Consider the following 12,275-nt stretch of genomic DNA (forward strand, 5'->3'; position numbering starts at 1 on the left):
AACTGGTCCCTTGATTATGCACTTCACAGTTTTGGTTTCTTAAATTTGTCAAAATTTAACTCTTTTAATTTCTGACAAAATATTTTTCATATTAAATTTGATGGAGGCTATAAAAAAATAAAATATCATAAAACATTCAAAATAGTTGCATTAAGATTTAAAATATACAACACAAAAAGCTACCCTAGATACTCAAAAAAAAAAAAAAATTAAAAAAGAGGAACTTTCAAAAATAACTATAATTTGGGTTTAATTAGAGATTTATAGCTATAGTTTATTTAATTATGATTTATAGCTACATGTTTGTGGAAAGAGGGTATAACTTGGGTTTAATTAGAGATTTATAGTTATAGTTTGTTTAATTACAAATTATAGTTACATGTTTAGGGAAAGAGAGAGGCGAGTGAGACTAGAAAAGGGAGGAGAGAGACAAGCGAAATCTAAGAGAGAAGGGAGTGAGTAGATGCAAATCAGGATTTAAAGACTTCGGGTGCACCAGATATGATCTCTAAGCTAAATTTAAAATAAAAATAATGAAATAGTGTTCTAGCTAGATTTGAACTCTAATCTCTCGAGTGGCTCCTTAGCCTTGTACCAACAACACAAGAATATTCATATGCTTATCATGAGTGCACTGTTAATTATATCCTAGTTTCTCAAGATAGTTATACGCATATACACATGATTTTTTTCGAAGTTGACAGGTGCACATGCACCCTCACTGATAAAGGTGGGTCTGCCTCTGGGAGTGAGGCGAGACAAAAGTTGAATGCATATTATATTTGTTGTATCATAAATACAATTGATATGGATGATTTGTATCAATGAACGTAATTGTACCTAAAACTATTGCATTTAGTTATAACTTATATGTTAGGCAGTCGCGGAGCCACATGTTGTTGAGGGGACACCCCTCCGTTAGAAAATTGACACTCCTTGGATTTTTTGTTAATTTGCTTTATATTTTAATCCTTTTAATAAAAGTTCTTACTCCAACGGTGAATATATAAATAAATAATACCCAAATAATTAAATCAGGCATGCATAAAATATACATAAATTTTTCATAACCAATATATATATATATATATATATATATATATAACACTAACTAATAAACTACTTTGACGATTATATAGATGGCGATTTTTATAATTTAAAATTTTGTTTTTTGGAATCCCCGACACCACCCTGTAAAAGCAATAAATTTGCAACAAACCCCAATATTTGAGAAAAAATCTCTCATTCTCTCCTTTTTTTACTTTGAAAATGGCGGACGATAAGAAAGAGTCAACGTCAAGTTCGCCGCTTCGAAACGAAAGCCTCCATGAAGATCCCGAAGATTTCGTCAAATCTCCTCCTTCTTCCCCAAATTCCTCTACTCGCAAGGTTCGTTCCTCCTCCCAAATAAATATACTCTAATTTGTATAAAGTTATACCTGTGACGTACAGTATAATTTCACCAGTAACAGATCGGACTTGCTCTAAACAGTACTATATTGTAGGTCGATTTGAATAAAAGGTTAATATTGATCGACTCTCAAATCTCGCGTGGTTGCCATGGAAATTCTTAGTGATAAATGAGGAAAATACGTACATTTAATGTAATGTTATTTGAAGGCCACTTGAAAGGAATTTTTGAAATGTATCTGACTGAGATTTACTAGGTGAAATGCGATCATTTAAAAAATAATAATATGAATCTCAATATTTTTGGCTGCCTTTTTCATTTGGTTAAGCTAAATAAAATCGTAGTAAAGTTTGGAGTGGTATGGTTATTTTCTTATTATGTTAGTGAACTATGGCTGGCGGGGTGTCTAGTGGTGTAGGATAGAGGATGTTCACTAACTTAAAAGGCAGTGGGAGAAAAAGAAGCTATTTTATATGATTTAAGCTGAGAGTTGAAATCATGAGAACTAAATTATGGGTTTTAACGACTAAGCTATAGATATATCAATGATGAAAATTCAGAATTGTTGTATGTTTGGTACGAAGGAAAATGTTTTATGGGAAAATAAGTGGGTTCTTACTTATCGTTTTGTGTGGTACGTAAGTAAGAAATATTATCCTAAATTATTTGTATGTTATTGATACAAATAGTATGAGAGGTGTAGGGGGTAGGGGTGTGGAGTGGCGGGGATGGGGGCTACAAGTGTGGGGGTGAATAGGAGGTGGGAGGAGGACATAATCAATGTGAAATGCCACTTGTGGAACCTGTTTTTCCTACTTTCACCAGGGAAGTCATTTTCCTTATTTTTTAAGGAACTTGTTTTCTTATAGTAAATGTTTTTTCAATAAGTTTGACCAATCGAACACGGAAAAATTTGAAAACATGTACTGTACGCACCCCACCCTTGGTTTTGTTACAGATTCTTTGAGCTATTTTCTTGGACTTGTAGCTGTCGAATGACTTTCTAAATTTGGGGGAATATCAAAAGTCCAATCTCGGTGGACCTGGTAGACCAAAAATCAGATTGAAGGAAGTTTTTCTCAATTGTCAAAGTCTTGGATCAAGCAATTTAGCGAAGAACAGAGTATAGTGGAAGCTAAGCAACCAGTTAGTTGAAATTAAACTGATTATACCTGCAAAGATGAGAGTGGCTGTGTGAGAATAGAGAACTCTTTAGTTAGTTATCAACAAAATGAACTTCATTAGAGAGGAAAGGATATAGAGGACTTATATAGCTAACTCAGGTTGATTTGGGATTGAGGCATAGTTGATTGATTTTGAAAGTTCATCCACACAAAATTACTAAACCAATGAATCCAGGACCCAGTAAATCAAAGTTAGTAGGAGGATATTGCTTGGAAATTTCAAAGTTAACAAGTTTTTGACTGTCAAAATTGCTGGTACTTTAATCAAATGATAGTGGTGTCATTATTGATATCTGTAGCTCAATACATGACTTCTAATGGCCTCCCTCTTTTGGCTGTAACTCCTCCAGCATTATCTTGTTGTTGCTGCTCAGTTAATAAAATCAGTCTTATGAAGAAAAAAAAAAGTTCTTTGGTACTGTAATCAACTAATTTCCTGTCAATGGAAAGAACACTAGTTCGATAGAGCTTATTCCATTCCAAGGAACATCTCGAATTTGGATCCCAAATTGACGGGCTAGTGTGGCTTACTCAACAAAATCTCTAGTATTATATTTTGTGACTTCATAGATCTTCAAAGTTTGACCAAAAGTATTTTTGTTTCAATTTCATGCCAGCTCTTCATAACTAAAATTACTGATCATTTTTCATTGAAAAGGTAATTTTTGTTCCTTTTTTTCATTGGATAAGGTATCACAAGAGAGAGTTGAACTAATTGGTTTGACAACGACACACAATTACTGAGATATTCTTTGTTTAGATCTTCTAGCAAATGATAACTGAGAGAGCTGTGTTAAGCAAGGAAATTGACTTGGCATCACAAAGAGAAGTGTTGAAGAATTGTGATTTAGAATTCTAAAAGTAATAGTTCTTGCTGGAAATGTACCTGTAAATATTAATTCACTAACTCTGAGGTTTTGTGAACAAATACCATGTTTGTTCCTTCCTATTTCTTCCACTGTGCAAAAACTCAATTTCCATATCTACATATTGATCGTACTAATTCTGACATTTATTTCATCAGGCTTGCTATGCTGTTCTTCAAAGTTGGGTGTCAAAGAAGTTCATGACTGGATGGTGGGGAGCTTATCAAAATCCCTAGTCTTTGATTTTTCCTTATCAACTACATAAGAAAAGAAAATGTACTTTTATTGGCTTGTGGGATACTCTTGCTTTCTCAGTGTCATGTCCCTTGGAGACAGGACCGAGAAGTGCCATGCATGATCCTCCGTCCTTACTTTCTATCAGTATCTCCATTCATTGGATGCCTTTATCTTATGTGAATCTCTACATACTAACTTTTGGTGGATATTGCTTATTCACAGTGTGGTCCTCTTTCCTGTGGCTGTTACATTTTTCATCACATGGTGGTTTATTCAATTTGTTGATGGTTTCTTCAGCCCCATATATGAAAGACTTGGTATTGACATTTTTGGTAAGTTACTTTTGGCATTGCAGGATTTTATTTCCCATTTTGCTTGCTGTAGTAATCTTTGATGCATTGATCATGTTGGTAGTTGTGATATTTCTGGTAAAATTATTAGCATCATCATGAGCTGTGTCTTCAATAAAAGCCTGTGTAGCTGGTAAATTTATAAGTGCTTCCCTTGTACTTACAGGCCTTGGATTTGTCACATCGATAACCTTCATATTCTTTGTCGGCATTTTTGCTTCATCATGGCTGGGTTCAACAGTTTTCTGGTTAGGGGAGTGGTTTATAAAGAGAATGCCCTTTGTGAAGCATTTATACTCTGCATCAAAGCAAATTAGTTCCGCTATTTCACCAGGTAATCATTGTTGTTTGGTTGCAACTTTTATTTTTTTAATGATGGAGTATTAATGAGATATAGATATGTCGAGTGCAGATTTAGCTTTGATAAAATAATCTTTGAAATCCCTTTTCAATCATCATGACAGAATGCTTCCTTCGGGCAAAATGCTTGTATGAAAGAATGGTAGTGTTTTCGGTTCATTGATTGTTTTTTCCATATTAGCTATGATTGGGGAAAAGATTCTTTACTGGTGGTATACTTAAGTAACAGCTGAGATTCATTTTTAATCTGATTTACCTTTTAAGATCAAGACATAGATTGCCCCCAAGGCCTATCTCAATTGGCAAAAGGTGGAGGATGTGTGGCTTAGGTCGCAAGTTCAAGCCCCACACCATGCAAAGCGAAGCCCAGTATTTAAGTGGAGAAGGGTAGAGGGGCGGGCCCATTATCCACCGAGTTTAGAAGGTTGTGATTGGTCCAAAGGGCGGGTCACAGACGGATTTCTCGGTTATCAAAAAAAAAAAAAAAAAAAAAAAAGATCAAGACATAGATAGAGTATTTTGTTTCAACCAACTATTCCAAGTGAGCTACTTTAACTGGCAATGATAGAAGCATAAATATGTTTGAAGCACATGGCTGTTCGTTCTTTCATTTTATATTGATGTTTGCAATAACAATGGAAGCACCTTATGACATCACTATTGTTTAATGCATTAGAATATGGAAGCACATCAGGATCAAATCACAAAGCCTATTCTTAGGGACATATTATTCATGGGTTTTATTTTGGACTTTTTGATAATGGGGTTTTATTTGGACTTCTGATTTATCTCGCAACAATTTATGCAGCTTGATTTGATTGGTGTCTAAGTTCTTAAGTTACCCATGTCCGGCTATATGTGTGATAAGTGAAGATGAAATTCTGCTGGATTGATGTAGTTCTAATAGATGTCTGTATCTTGCTCTGGGTTAATAGGACTTATTTGATTTCTTTGCCTGTTTTTTACTACAGACCAGAATACCAATGCTTTCAAAGAAGTTGCTATAATTCGTCATCCCCGAATTGGTGAATATGCGATTGGTTTCATAACATCTTCAGTTGTTCTCCAGGTAGTTCCATCATAGTATCCTATATTAAAATAACCTCCATCATACTATGCTAAATGTATCTATTTTTACTTAAATAATCTCAACCTATTGTTTTGTAAAACGTTAGTCCTATGTTAAAGTTACCAGTTTCAAAAAAAAAACCGTTAGTCCTATGTTGCACAAAAACTTCCCTTTTTAGGTTCCATGTCCATTTCTGACACTTTTGAACCTTATAGTATGTGCAATACCTGTTGTTGGAATATTTGTAGCAAAATTAAATACCGGATATGTTCTATATAAAGTTAATACAAGTAACATCATCAATTTTTCATATAGAGATGGTAATCTGGAGGGAAAATGTGGGTCCTCCCCGTTCTGTGTTTTGGTCTGGGGGACGGGGAAATTAGCTGAGTGCGTTATGGGGGGCAATACAAATATTGCAGGGTGTCTGGAGTTCATGGAAGACTTGTGCTGTCATGTGTAGCTTCTTGTTTTCCTTTACTTATTGTTTCATTTTTTGTTTCAATTTTCTTTTAGTTCTATCTTTTTGCTAAGTGTTACACACACTCGTATTTAGCTTTATATACTCTTCCATGTTTTTCTAGTAAAAGAATTGATAGTTGTTCTTCAAATGTCATTAGTCCTGTTTGAGTTTGACTGTTTATCATTGTCCATTTAAATGTTTTCACTACAAAAAGGGGAAAACAAGATGCGTACTACAACAAAGTTATAGTTCGACTTAAAATTATTTGATAATGTCTGTTACGGTTCATTATGTTGGATTGGTACGAAGGATAGGAACTGTGTATGGGTCTTTCCATCATAGGTTTATGAACTCAAAGACAGAGAAGAAAGGGAGGGGATGCTTATATCAATCCTTTCCAGTTGGTCAAAGAAAGAGGAAGTATATCTTGTTTACTTCAGTTCCAAACGTGCCAACCAACATAAGTTGTATGATAAAGAGTGTTTAAAGGAATTATTTCAATTAGGTTCCATTCCCCTTTGCATTTCCTCCTGTTTTACTAACATAGTGGAGTGCATTGCATTTAAGAATTACAAGGACGAAGCTCTTATCACATTGATTTGATTTCAATTGCTATGGGGGACAAAAGTCTGGACTTTAAGCTAGAGATTCATATGAATGTCAATTGTCCTACTGATTTCAAATGTATTTCTTACCGTGTAAGATACATATAGATCATATATGTTGAATTAAGACAATTTGACTACAATTTCTACTTACCCACTCCCTCCCCAGCATTCCATTTCTCTGGGGGAGAAAGAAAGCAAAGGAGACTAGATTTGGATTTATCTTGGAGATACTCTACCATAGTCCTATTTTTGTAATCCTTCTTACTTACTTCTCTCTAGTGTCCCTGCTTTTCTTGTTTCTCTGATCATTCAAGGATGTTCTTAAGCTATTGATTTGTTGCAGAGAGATGACGGGGATGAAGAGTTGTGCAGCATTTTTGTCCCTACAAATCATTTGTATATAGGGGATGTATTTTTGGTTAATTCCAATGATATCATCAGGCCAAATTTGTCCGTGCGAGAAGGCATAGGTATTTTTCTAATTGCAATTCAGTGATTGTTATCATGAATATTTACATTTTGCAGTTCAGATGTTCCACTTACTTGGCATCAATATCATTGTTTCTATTTTTGTTGTCAATTGAGATGTTTAGTCATTTTGAGCAGTGTTTACTCTCTTTTCCGCAATTTTTGTATTTCACCAATCAAATTGACCAATTGTGTCCAGTCAAGCCTGGTTCCTATATTTTACTCTCTTTAGGTGACCCTTCCCTTTACGGTCAGTCCAAAAAGAATGACATCTTTCTATACTTGGTAACAATGTTACTATAAACTCCCCATTTTACACTTAATGAGATGATTTATAGCCACACAAATATCTATAACTTGTTTTAAATCATAAGTTTCAAAAGTCTTCCTTTCTTTCTTAAACTCCATGTCCAGTCTTACACCATCACATAAACTGGGACGGAGGGAGTTGCTAGTTTTATTTTCCATTTCAATCTACTTGCTGAAATTTGTTGGTTGCGATTTTTTAAAGTAAAATTATCTGTTTGGAATATAAAGAGGGTTTCTTTATTGAGATGCCTTGTCTTGTGGATAACATTCTCTCGGTTGACTGTCCCACGATGGTTGAGAGAATGAGGTTGTCTCCTTGTATGGTTGGGCAATACTCACCTGATGAGCTAGCTTTTGAGTTTTGAGAGTAAGTTACCTCAGGTACCTCAGGTCCCATTTCTTTGCAGGCCCTACAACAAGAATTATCTTGACTGAAGTTCTTTACATTGTCTATTGCTTTGTCCATGTGTTGGTCGTCGGTTGGACGAGCTTATCGGTTATTTGACACCACATAAGATATTGTGTTTAGATTCTCCAAACCAATCCATTCACCGCATGAATGATATGAGAACAGTAGAGAACCAAAACAGAAATCCATATAAGAATGCAAACTTGTTTAACATTTTGCTGCTGCATACGTTGTAATCCAGCTAAAATCCTTGTTGGCTCAGAAATATGAATCAATCTCTTCACTTATAACAGCATACATTATACTCGTGTTTTACTACAACATGAAGTTTCTATTTTCTTGCTTCGTTGCACTTGATAGAATCCTGAATTGTAAGTTGTAACACACTTTTCTTCCTTTGTTTTCAGAGATCATTGTCTCTGTGGGAATGTCAATGCCACAGGTGATTTCTCCTATAGAAAAGATCACAAGACAGAACGACCGGATCCCTCTAAACAGAATGTTAAAGTAAACAGAATCCTCTATCCCGTGCTTATGATTTGCTTGCACTAAGCTACCACAGTTTCACTTTTGAGTGAAGTCTCACATTATTTTCGTCGTCTTCTGTGTTTGATCGATGGTTCAGCATATCTGAACTGAAGTTATTAGTGACTTTGTTGTATGTTTATTCTTTAGAATTAGGAGGAGGAGATACTGCTTGTTTGAAACAAATAGGTAGGGAGGCATTGTTTGGCTGTTATTGGTTTACTCTAATTAAACAATTCATCGTGGTCCGTATATATCATTGTAACTTATGAGTTCTAGTTTTTGTATTTATAAAGAAGCGGTCAATTCAGTCATCCAGTTTTGTGTTTTTTTTTTACAGACATGGTGTGGTTTCTTATCGTTGGATAAATGGAAGACTGTTCTTCCCTTATTTAAAAATAATTAAATTATAGTGAGAGATGTTTCACCTAAAGAAAGTTTTTTTGTGTTTGTGTAATGTATACCTCTATTGGTTATACTAATATAAGTTTTGATGGGATGACTCGGGTCTTTTTGCTCTTTAACTAGAGGTCTCTAGTTTCTGAGATTGGAAAAGATCACGTTAGGAGTGTTGCCTCAAACAAATTTAATCGAGTTCCAATGCAGATACCAAACACTCGGATTAAAACCAAAAATGTACCTATGGGCTATGAGCTATGGATGTTCCAATAAGTAATGCAGTTTGTCTGGTTATCATCTAACTACGTGAAATTATTGAATAGTAAAAAAATAGAATTGACAACTTCTAATTAATCTCAAAGAGCAAACAGCTGGAATAGCTCAGTTGGTTAGAGCGTGTGGCTGTTAACCACAAGGTCGAAGGTTCAACCCCTTCTTCTAGCGCTAAATTTTTTTCATCTTTTCCCCTTGCCTTAATAATTGGTTTGGTATATGAAAATAAAAGTTTGTCTTTACATAAACCTTCTTTTACATCACCATTTAACGTATGTCAATATTAGCTATTAGATGACTTTACAGTTTGCTGTATTCTTACTACACAAGGCTACATAATAATTTACTCAAACTTCATATATTTGAAGCTAAATATATCAGTGTCGGCGCTGGGCGGTTGGTGGTAGTTTCTCAGAAGGACCAGTTGGAAGCTTTTGTCCAGTCTCTTGTTCAATTTTACTTTTCAGCTGTCTGAGTATTCGAATTTGACTAAGCTTTTCAGGAGAGAGCTTCTCCCAATATATCCCTGCAACGGATCGATCATAAGAAAGGTTAGCCAACTGGATCACTGTATTGAGTGAGCTACTCTGATGGATCCTCTTAGTCTCTTACTTTCAAGTTACCAGCTGATCAAGTGAAAGTGAAAAGTTGCAAAGACGAGAAACAAAAACAGAAAAAAGAACGGACAAGGACACACGCATACAAGAAGAGACTTTAGGAACTGATGATGGTGATTATACATATGGAGTACACTAACCTTGAGGCTTTGGGATGGAAGTGTTTGTAAATATGACCCGAGTTGGAGTGCATATTATGTCAACCGGCACATCATGGATCAATAGTTTGTCAATAGGAATGTCATCTACCAGCTGCTCGTCATGCACTGAGGAAGCCATCCATAGAGAATGAAGATCAATTTAGCAAATGTGAGAATTGTTGAAACAATCCTTCCATAGTTTTGACTAGCAAAATTAGTTCTTTTTCCGTCCACAGTAACAGGGAAAAGAAAAGCTTGGTTTGGATCAACCAACAAGCAAGATTTACATTTTAAGAGTGTGAAAGCTTAAATTTGATGAAGAGGGGATGACTTTAAAGGAACGTACCAGATGTGACAACTGGTGTTGAGTCATCTATGGCCCCCATGTATCTTAGCATGGCATATTCAAGTTCAGCAAATCCCTACACACAATGAGCAGTGAATTCAAGATAAATTTCCAAATAACACTTGGTCCGCAGCATACCAAAGTAACATAATGGGAACAAGTAAATGAAATCAAGATAATCATAATTTATTTTATTAGACACCTTGAAACTTTTCACACAATTTACGACAGAACGTGCATAAAATTCATCAATCCACCCCAAACACAATCATCTGAACTTTAGCTTTTAAAGACATCACCAGCCAGATTAAAAGGGAAAACTTGAAACACTCTTGTACACAACAGAAGTGAACATGTAAATCAACAAAACAAGTTTGCCAAATAACTACTGGGAAAAAAGAGAAGAAACATAGCAAAGGTTGATCCAAAAGTATATGGAGATTCTAAAATTTGAAACTAGTAAATTCATCAGTGACACTACTTAGATAATGCTTCTTATAGATGATTTTTAATAGTAATATGAGCCTTCCTGTGCATACAATTGTTTTAGTGGCGCATGATATATACGCTTAAAGACAATAATATTCAATGTAAAATTCTATAGAATACAAAAGCAGAGCCATCAGCACAAAGAGTTAAGATCAGACATTATATTGCAATGGAAAAGTACCAGATCATACAAAAATGGATAAAATTTAGCTGCATCATCTATGACGGGAACAGTCTACTCGTGTAACATATCTGTCACCATGCCTACAGGGAGATTGTTTACACTCATTTCTTTTGATCACACACAACCCAATTCCCAGAGCTAGCTTCTAGCAGTATAAAAAAGTAGAGAGGCAAAGATTGACACACATGCTTACCTCTCCCTTGCCGAGTCTAGCACCCGTCATTGGGTTAACAGCAACTGATCCAAGAACAATCAAGTCCACCTTTATTTTCTCCTCCAATCCAATTGGTCTTCCATACTTAGCAACTCCAGCAGAAGTGCAGGCCTCCTTAATGGTACCAGCAGATAACATACTATCTTCAAGTACAGAGAAAAAACCTGTCCTAAGACGAGGCTGTGGTGTCAATAGCTGCTTCCTTCCTGCAAAACAATAGGGTCGAGAAATGAGTAAGTCATGTCATATTATAGGACAAAGAGGAAACATTATACTATCATTTTAAACAGTAAGAACTTTCACTTATCGACCTCCTATTTCATACTCACGCTGTTGCAATTTGTTGTCTTACTTTCCTTTTTAGTCCACTTCAAAAAAAAATGTCTCTTTCCTATTTTCCAAAAATAATTACTACAATACCGAAGTCTTGCTCTACAAACTTCAAATTTTAAACAAAATAAGTTCATGAAAACTAACCATTAAGTGTGAGAAATCTCACTTGCTTTTGTGGTGTATCTGGATTCACCTTCACACATTTGGCCATTTTAAACTCCTCCAGTTCACTCAACTGAACATAACAACAATAACAAAAAATCCCAGAAAAATAATTAAATGAACCTTTCTTTATTTTACTTAACACATAATAATAAAGATGTAATCTTTGAACCTTATCAGCAGCAAGTGAAGCTCCAACAAAATTGGGTATCCGATGATGAACGGGTCTTGGAAATTGGGCTATATTTTTGGCTTCCATCAAGTCCCAAACCCGTTTTCTAATAACCCATTTCCAAGCTTTCGGGTCTTGTTGGTTTTGGGTCTCCATTTCAGAGGTTTCAGCCATGGATTTTCGAGCCTCGGCGTCGAGTCTGTGACGTTCGGCCTCGTATGCGGCGTCGTCAAAAACGACGTCGTTTCTCTTCTGGGATTCCACTTTAAATGAAAATTTGGGACTATCAGAAAAATTGAGAGAAGAAAGAGAAATGGCGAAGTTGGATTTGGAGGGATTAAGGCTGTGTTTGGCTATGGAAGCGAATGGAAATGCAGAGGAAATTCGGATTACGTGTACTTCCATGAAAGTAGCTCTCTCTACAACTTCTTCACAGCTATTTGGATTTTCCCTTGTTTCTTTTATAAAAGGGTGTGTTCGACACCATATAATTTCAATTTTTTCAGGTTCAATTGATCAAATATTTTGAAATAATTTTTTTTTAAGAAAACAACATTCTTAACTATGAGTAAAAATAATTTTTTGAATTTTTGTAAATAGCCACTATAATAAATTTAACTATGCTTCATAGTTATATAGTTTGCATATTTTCGGGCATAGCTACAATTTAGGTTGTTTCGTTGTATA

General features: G+C 35.2%; 2 protein-coding genes and 1 non-coding gene across 3 annotated transcripts; 2 read left to right on the forward strand and 1 right to left on the reverse strand.

Moving 5' to 3' along the window:
* Positions 1 to 1,210: 1,210 nt before the first annotated feature.
* Positions 1,211 to 8,560, forward strand: LOC125834029 (protein LIKE COV 2-like). The gene is made up of 7 exons (XM_049513207.1): positions 1,211 to 1,389; positions 3,620 to 3,672; positions 3,921 to 4,030; positions 4,215 to 4,382; positions 5,380 to 5,477; positions 6,892 to 7,018; positions 8,142 to 8,560. Exons 1-7 carry the CDS (start codon positions 1,270 to 1,272, stop codon positions 8,243 to 8,245), a joined length of 780 nt encoding a protein of 259 aa, XP_049369164.1. The 5' UTR covers positions 1,211 to 1,269; the 3' UTR covers positions 8,246 to 8,560.
* Positions 8,561 to 9,028: 468 nt separating this feature from the next.
* TRNAN-GUU (transfer RNA asparagine (anticodon GUU)) lies at positions 9,029 to 9,102 on the forward strand. Its single transcript has one exon. It is a non-coding gene; the product is annotated as a tRNA-Asn (tRNA).
* Positions 9,103 to 9,200: 98 nt separating this feature from the next.
* LOC125834022 (5-formyltetrahydrofolate cyclo-ligase-like protein COG0212) lies at positions 9,201 to 12,087 on the reverse strand. Its single transcript, XM_049513200.1, has 6 exons — positions 11,589 to 12,087; positions 11,399 to 11,489; positions 10,901 to 11,127; positions 10,035 to 10,110; positions 9,689 to 9,814; positions 9,201 to 9,457 (listed from the first exon to the last, which is right to left on the reverse strand). Exons 1-6 carry the CDS (start codon positions 11,991 to 11,993, stop codon positions 9,309 to 9,311), a joined length of 1,074 nt encoding a protein of 357 aa, XP_049369157.1. The 5' UTR covers positions 11,994 to 12,087; the 3' UTR covers positions 9,201 to 9,308.
* Between the last annotated feature and the right edge of the window lie 188 nt (positions 12,088 to 12,275).

The sequence above is a fragment of the Solanum verrucosum genome, unplaced genomic scaffold (genome assembly GCF_900185275.1).
Source record: "Solanum verrucosum unplaced genomic scaffold, falcon-dt-bn FXZP01000108.1, whole genome shotgun sequence".
In the NCBI taxonomy this organism is placed as follows: Eukaryota; Viridiplantae; Streptophyta; class Magnoliopsida; order Solanales; family Solanaceae; genus Solanum; species Solanum verrucosum.

Coding starts and splice junctions, on each gene's coding strand:
- LOC125834029 (XM_049513207.1), top strand. CDS start 1,270: ATGGCGGACGATAAGAAAGAGTCAACGTCAAGTTCGCCGCTTCGAAAC. Junction 1,390..3,619: donor CAAATTCCTCTACTCGCAAG/GTTCGTTCCTCC, acceptor TTATTTCATCAG/GCTTGCTATGCTGTTCTTCA. Junction 4,031..4,214: donor ACTTGGTATTGACATTTTTG/GTAAGTTACTTT, acceptor TTGTACTTACAG/GCCTTGGATTTGTCACATCG.
- LOC125834022 (XM_049513200.1), bottom strand. CDS start 11,993: ATGGAAGTACACGTAATCCGAATTTCCTCTGCATTTCCATTCGCTTCC. Junction 11,490..11,588: donor CTTCACTTGCTGCTGATAAG/GTTCAAAGATTA, acceptor TGTTATGTTCAG/TTGAGTGAACTGGAGGAGTT. Junction 9,458..9,688: donor TTCCATCCCAAAGCCTCAAG/GTTAGTGTACTC, acceptor GATCCGTTGCAG/GGATATATTGGGAGAAGCTC.